Source organism: Microtus ochrogaster, chromosome 5, assembly GCF_000317375.1.
Source record: "Microtus ochrogaster isolate Prairie Vole_2 chromosome 5, MicOch1.0, whole genome shotgun sequence".
In the NCBI taxonomy this organism is placed as follows: Eukaryota; Metazoa; Chordata; class Mammalia; order Rodentia; family Cricetidae; genus Microtus; species Microtus ochrogaster.
In genome coordinates this window covers 39,364,859-39,371,780 of record NC_022012.1, presented here as the reverse complement: position 1 = coordinate 39,371,780, position 6,922 = coordinate 39,364,859, and the positions used below count along the sequence as shown (strand labels likewise).

Below are 6,922 nucleotides of genomic sequence, written 5' to 3'. Positions count from 1 at the left end.
GGGGGACCGTAGGAAGATGCATGGGGGGCAGGCAGGGGGACTGTAGGAAGATGCATGGGGGCAGGCAGGGGGACCGCAGGAAGATGGCTGCTGCAGGACTGGCAGTACTCAATAGCTGTCTCCACAATGACAGAAAACAAAACTAGGGAAGTTCTGCATAGGTGGGGGAGTTGTGGGGGCAGGAGGGAGACAGGCACAAACAGCTGTCTTGTTGTGAGGTCTTCCTCATTACCTATGATGAAACAATAGTGATTATACTTTAAATTTTAGCATAATATTTATAGGGTGAAAACCGCTTTGCTGTGTTTTTTCAAGTGTGTGTGTGTGTGTGTGTGTATACAAAGCACGGTCACATGGTATTTGATTTTATGCCCCTTATTCTTGCATGCATGCAATAATACCTGAGATACTGGCCATTCTACCCATTTTACAGATTATAGAATAAAAGCATCTCAACTTGCCTGTGATAGACAGACCAAGCCTTATTTTCTAGGTCCACAGAGAATGCTCTTTCCAATCACGCATGTGTGTGAGTGTGTGTATGCGCACGCACACATCTCTTTAGGAAAATCAGCTTAATGAATATGCAGCTGGCATTTGAATAACTGTTCTTAATGAAGATGGTGACCTTGGAAACCGTCAGAGCAAGCTTCATGTAGAGCAAGGGCAGGGGAGGGTGCAAGGGGCGCCAAGCAAACGCGGCGAGTAGCAGCTGGAGTGGCACAGGTGATACCTAAGGCTAATGCTGCTCAGGCCACAGCAGCACTGGATGAACATCTGTCTAACGGGGCAAGCGGGTGGATGTGCCCACACTAACCCCTCCCCCCACTTACAGAGCCCAAAGGCTACAACCTGCCATGGGCAACCCTTGATCTCTGGGTCGCATGTTCTTTCTATATAGCAGCTTGGGTAGTAGAGAGAGGGATGATCAGGGACAACAAAGGTCATGGTATGCTCCCAACATTGGACTGACTACCTAGACAACAAAGAGGCTTACCCCAGCCAGGTAATGTCCAGAGACACGTCCAGAGACATTTGGAGGGCTCACCCTATGAGGAGCACTTGTACACACTCCCAACTGAGTGAAACCCATGCTCCTTACTTTTGCTCCACCAAGAGTACAGGGTAAAAATGCACTGTGCAGTCTCAGCCTTCACTGCAGGCAGGAAACCAGCCCTGGCTTCCCTCAAAGGCTGGACTTCAGAGTCTAGACTCAACCCCAGCCCTCTCCATCTCCACTGCTGTCACTAGCCATGATGAAGGGAGCGAAGGGTGGTGCTGGACTCCCCAGGGACACCTAGGTGTCCACTTGGCTGCAGCTCTCTTGCTAAAGCAGAAACCTGAAGGTTACCCTGCGAGGTGATAGTTGGGAAGGAACGCGCGTGTCCCCTGTCCTGGCCATCACTTGGTTTTTCTTAGTCTCATAAGGACTAAGACAGTTGACCTTGCTGGAAATGTGACTGGATAATACAACTGCTCAGGAGAGACGAGATTTCCAAATATATTTTGGGGTCAAGCGGGAGGATGAAGGCGGGAGCAGTGTAGGAAGCAGAAGAGGCCTAATGTTTATTGAGCACCAGCTCAGTTCTGGCTACAGTAGTGCTTTTTCTTCCTTAGTCTCACTGCACAGATAGAGGAAAGGATGCTCAGAGACCCTCTCCCCCTCCCCAAGTCCTATGCCTGGTAAACGCAGAGCTAGGATGTGCACAAATGGCTTGATTTGGATCCAGATTTCCACCATAGAAGCCAGGCCAGTCTTCCCTGACACGTGCATGTACACATGTGCACATACACCAACATACAAAACAGAAAAAAGCACGAGTTGAAGGAACTGGATAGGGAAGGGCAAAGCCCTGTCCTAATTCTACCCATCCCCCAATAACCCCATTTAACCCCTCAGAGCTCCACACAGCACCAGATGGAGTACGCACTCTCTGGGCTCTGGTCGGCCAGGATCCTTCCAGACCAGCAAGTATGCAGCACATTCCAGAAGGCCTCAGAGATGCACTTGCCAGGGTGAGTTGTGCCTAGAGTCCCAGAAAAACAGACAAGGCCATCCCTCTGCCCTGCTCCCATCACAGATGTCCCAGCTGGCTGCCCACGAGTAACCACGCAGCTCTCCTAAGCGCCTGCCCTTCGAACATTACTCCAAACTTTACACAGTCCACCTGCCTTCTCACTGCCCCCAGTGGAACCATCTGCACGCTCAAACTGCCTTCATCATGATAGAAGAAGCAGCAGGCTCTGGCTTCATCCCCCAGAGGCCACCACCTTTCCCCAAGCTGGATATTGACTGACCAGAGGATGAGAGAACATTGTTCCTTACCTAATAGCCCCATCCCATCCACTGAATGTTACTCACTCCGACCCACAACCCGAAGCACCCAACTCTTTCCTTTCAAAAAGGCTAATGTTGCCCCTATGCTCCAATAACTGGAACCCTGAGGCACCAGAGGAATGACCCACACCCCATATTTCCTCTGCCTCCGGCTATCTCTGTCCGTTGTTACCCATCCTACCCTAATCACCCAGGGCCACTACTTATCTTGGGTACAGAAGGTGAGAGCTGCGGGGTTTGCTCTGCCAGCACTAAGTGCATGTAGGCCTAAAACCTAAAAACTGTATGGAAGCTACCAGACCATTTGTCTCCCATTCCTGTCCATTCCTATTCTGTACAAGGAGGAAACCACCACTTAGCTCCTAGTGAAGCTGGGATTAGGATGCTCCTCACAGAACTAGGCTCTTGGCCTGGCTAGGTGAGCATGCAAATCTACATGCAAATGATATGCAAATCTGGAGCCTGCTCTTGGGTTCCTGGCCTTCTGCCATCTCTGTTGCCTACAGCTCACCCTACTCTGATACCCGGGTTCCAATCAATGTACTAGGTTAAGGGCTAGGAGCACTTCGGAAAACTCGGAGATCCTCCCTTTTAACTACTTTAATCCCCCCGCCCCTTCAAGAAACATTTTCTCCAAGAACTCAGGGGAGGAGAGAACCTTCAGCCTTAGGCCTGAACACCCTGATAGAGCTCCCTGAACAAATAAAGTCATATTTTACCAGACAAGACAGGGAACCAAACACATCACAAGGATAGACTCCCTGAAGATGCTGAGAAGGTAAAAGCTCTTGTGGTCCATATCCTACCAAAAGCCCCATGCCTGTGATGTGCTCTAAGCAGCCCTTCACTCTGTGTTTGGGATTCCTAACCTTCCTGCTTCTTAAGCAAACCATTGCCAGACCAACCCTGACTGTTTGTGTGCCCACCTCTTCCCTCTTTGTAAGAAAAACAGCCGCTCTGGCCAGTGCCCAGCACCTGCTCAACTTCGACGCTGACTTTGGGTCGACTGTTTCCTAGCTTTTCTTTCTAATTGAGCTTCCTCATTCTGCGGCAGAAATATGAATAGGCAATTGGCTTTGATGCCCAGGAAAACGAGGCATCAGGAAGGTTTGTCAGGCATCGCGGCGATTGCCTTCTCCTTCATGTCATTCCAGCAGCCAGGGTCCCTCTGGCCACCCAGCCCCTCCCAGCCACTCACTGGTCCTTCACCTATCTCCCCTAAGTTGTACTTGCCACTTTGAGATTTTAAAAACATGCCCCCAGTAACCCCCCCTTTTAATTAGATGCTGAACAGAATGCTAGAGATTTTCTTAATGGCCTGACAAAGGCTTTTAATTTGGTCTTCTCCAGAGAGAGGAACCCTGAGTCTCCATCCAAGAGGTTGGGGTGGGAAATGAAAAAAAATCAATGCCAACCCATTATTTTGGCTTTTAGAAAACAGGAATTTTAGTGCCGAGGAAGCTTGTTCTTTTACACAGTAAAAATGCAAATTCGGGCAACACAGAGGCTGGCACGCTGGATGTAACAACAGAGAGAACCTCGCTGGGGTTCATCTGGCTGCCCAGACCTGGATTTGTTTTGGCAATAATAAGGCAGTTATTGGAGACTCGATAACCGATTATTAAAACACCTTCCCCGTTTAGTTCTGGGGAAACGGGCTGAGCTCAGGCTTCATAAAATTAAAAAAAAGGGTATTTTGAGAGGAATGGAAATAACAGAAGCTTAAAACATTCAATAACTGCTTAATTCCATCCAGAGGACGCTCCATCTCCCCGTTTTCTTCTCTCTGCCTGCCGCCTCCCGCTCCTCACAGATGGACGTACAAATTATTGCAAGAGGATATTGTTTTCTGTAACAGGCTGGAACATTCGCATTTACATTTTCCTTGGTGCCGCGGGGGTGACTGGCAACGGGAGAGAAATAAACCACGCCCCATCTTGCTTGCTTTCCCCACATCACATCTTCCCCGAGCCGCCTCCACCACCCACCTACCATGCCACCCCAAGCAGAACAGGGCCCTGGGGATCAGCCTGGCACCTCAGACCCAATTAAGGCACCAAGGAAAAGATAGGCCTGTCTGGCAAGGCTGCCTGGCGCCCAACACAGATGCTGGCACTCTGAATGGCAGGGGAGCCAGGGATCCGCAGACCCAAAGGCCACCCAGGGCCGCCATACCTGCTAACTCCTATCTACCCATAAGACCTACTAGTGGCAACTTCTTGCTGGAGTAGGAGAGGGTTCTGCCCCTCCAGCTGTTGCCCTGTGTCCTTCTGGACCTTTCTCCACTCCCACCCCCATCTGCTCCTTCCCTATCAAATAACTTGGGCTTCATTTATTCATGTAGAGCTCCTGGATGGGGGAGGGTGGTGTCCTGCAGGTATTTGGGAAGGGGTCTCCTTTGCTGAGAAATGGATTATTCCTGGGGCAAGGTTGGGGACAAAGCAGCTGAGCGTGGCCGCAGCTCTGGTCTGTGTTTCTTTCCTGACAAAATGGAAAAGGAATGGGGGTTGGAGTGAGAGCTATGGAGAGAGAAAGCCGCTCCTCACCTTATGTATATTTAATATTAACGTAATTAAAGCTGTGAGCCAAACCAGCCTGCCGGGGTGGAGGGAAGCAGGAAGAGCCCCAGCAAAGAAAACTGGGGTGTGTAGTGGGGGCCCGAGGCAAGCTTGTTGCCTAAGGTCGGATGAAGGGTCAGTTCAGGGGGCAAGGAGTTAAGCCACCTACACCAGCCTTACTGTGTTACTCAGTGGCCCTCACTGGGCCTGAGAAAGTCCATTTCTTTGCTCACCTTTGAAGACCACCCACTTCCCAGCACTAGGATCTTCTAGGCAAAATCCCAGCAGACTAGGCCATCAGATTGGCTCTGACCAGGCCATATCCACAAATAAGGGTTAACTGCCTCCCTCGACCTACTGGGTATTATTTTGGGCTCTAGCAGATTGCAAACTCGGCTTCTGCAGAGGACTGGACCCCTCCCCCGGGCTCTCGAATGCTCTTCTCCATTGCCCAAAGGGCAAGAATTATTGCTGGGCCAGGCCAACCCAGGCAAAGGAGGCAGAAGGAGAAGCTGTCCTCCGGGCGCGAAGGAGAAAAGTTAGAGGGTTGAGCAGGTAGAGCCGAGGAGCGTCTGTGCTCTACAGCGCAAGGGCGAGGAGTTCGGCCGCCTCCTCTCCCTCCCGCCATCTGCGCGCCCGGGGGCACGTCCTCTGCCACAGTCTACAAGCTCAACTGCCCGCGCTGGCCAAGTCCCAATTGAGTGCCCAGGTTGGTTACGATCCGGAATGACTGCCTCTGACCCCTCAGTCCAGGCTACCTCTTAGATCAGGTGTGCTGCGCCCCAGGAGCTGGTCTGGACGTGCCGGACACCTGGACCCACCCCTAGTAACCTTTTCTCTCCCGGGAAAGGGACACGCCCCCCAGCCTGAACACTTGTCCCCAGGTCCAGCAGCCCAAGCGCCGGAACGGAGAGTATCGCACCTTGGGGCAGGCTGCTTAAGGTGCCCAGGGAGACTAATAGAAGCCGAGGCTAGCGCCTGGGGCACAGGGGTGGGGTATAGGTGAGGGCGACCCTTGGGTCTGAAGAACAAACTTGCTGTCCGATGGAACCCCCGCCTCTCGGGACCCCCAGCTCTCCCAGCCCTGCACCCAGCCAGGCGCAAATAGGCGCCATGCGGTGCGCCGGCATTTGCGCCAGGGCGGGGGTCGAGGGCAGCCGAGGGGTGCACGAAGCTACAGCAGGAGTGAGCTTCCTAGGTCCAAGGACCCAATTACCGAGGGCTCGCGGATGAAGTCTTGGTCCGAGGACCACCTGGCTCGCAGGGCACCCCGGGGTCCCAGCTCCAGCAAGCCGCGGGAGCGGGCAAGGGGCTGGGGGAGGGGGTCAGGGCAGAACTGCGGCCGGACTAGAGGGAAACCAGGGGTTCCTTGGCCACCGCCCCCCACGGGCGCGCCCCTAAACGGCAGGCGCAGGGGGGCTGGCAAAGGGTCCCAAGCTGACTCTCACCCTACCCTTCTCTCTGAGCCGCCCCACCCCTCGCGCCCACCCAATGCCATACACCCGAGTGGGTCCGGCACCCAGGCACCTGGAGCCCACCGGGCACCGCACCTCGCTTCCAGCCGCGCGCATCCCGGCCCCGCCGCCTCCACCGCCCAGCCACCGGCAAAGCGGGTCTCACCTTTGTGTAAAGAGTCCAGGAGCAGGAGGAAAGTTACCAGCCACATGCCATAAAGAGGCCCTATTCTCCGGGGAGGTGGTCCTGTGGCCGGCCGTGCGGCAGCGCCTCTCCCCCGCTCAGCGCGCTCCCAGCCGCCCGCACTCGGCGCCCCGCTCTCTCTGCTCCTCTACCCAGCGCACGGCGGCGGCTCCTCCCTCCTCGGCTCCCGGGCTCCTGTCATCCGCGGGGCTGGGCTAGGCGGCCGCTCTCTCCGCCCCCCCGCGACACCCCGGGTGGTGAACACCACTCTAGCCCCAACCCGGAGGTCCCTTAGCCCCACAAGCTCAGGGACAGAGGTGGAGACCCTGACCAGACCGTCTCGATCTTGCTTCTCTGACCAAGAGAGGAGAGGGGTCCTTACCACCCA

General features: G+C 54.1%; 1 protein-coding gene across 1 annotated transcript in view; it reads right to left on the bottom strand.

Annotated features, from left to right (window-relative positions):
- Positions 1–6,683, bottom strand: part of Dscaml1 (DS cell adhesion molecule like 1) — a 332,236-nt gene extending 325,553 nt beyond the window's left edge. Inside the window, exon 1 of the mRNA XM_026778910.1 lies at positions 6,517–6,683. Within this exon, the coding sequence (XP_026634711.1) occupies positions 6,517–6,562 (46 nt within the window). The 5' untranslated portion in view covers positions 6,563–6,683. The remainder of the gene's footprint in view (positions 1–6,516) is intronic.
- Between the last annotated feature and the right edge of the window lie 239 nt (positions 6,684–6,922).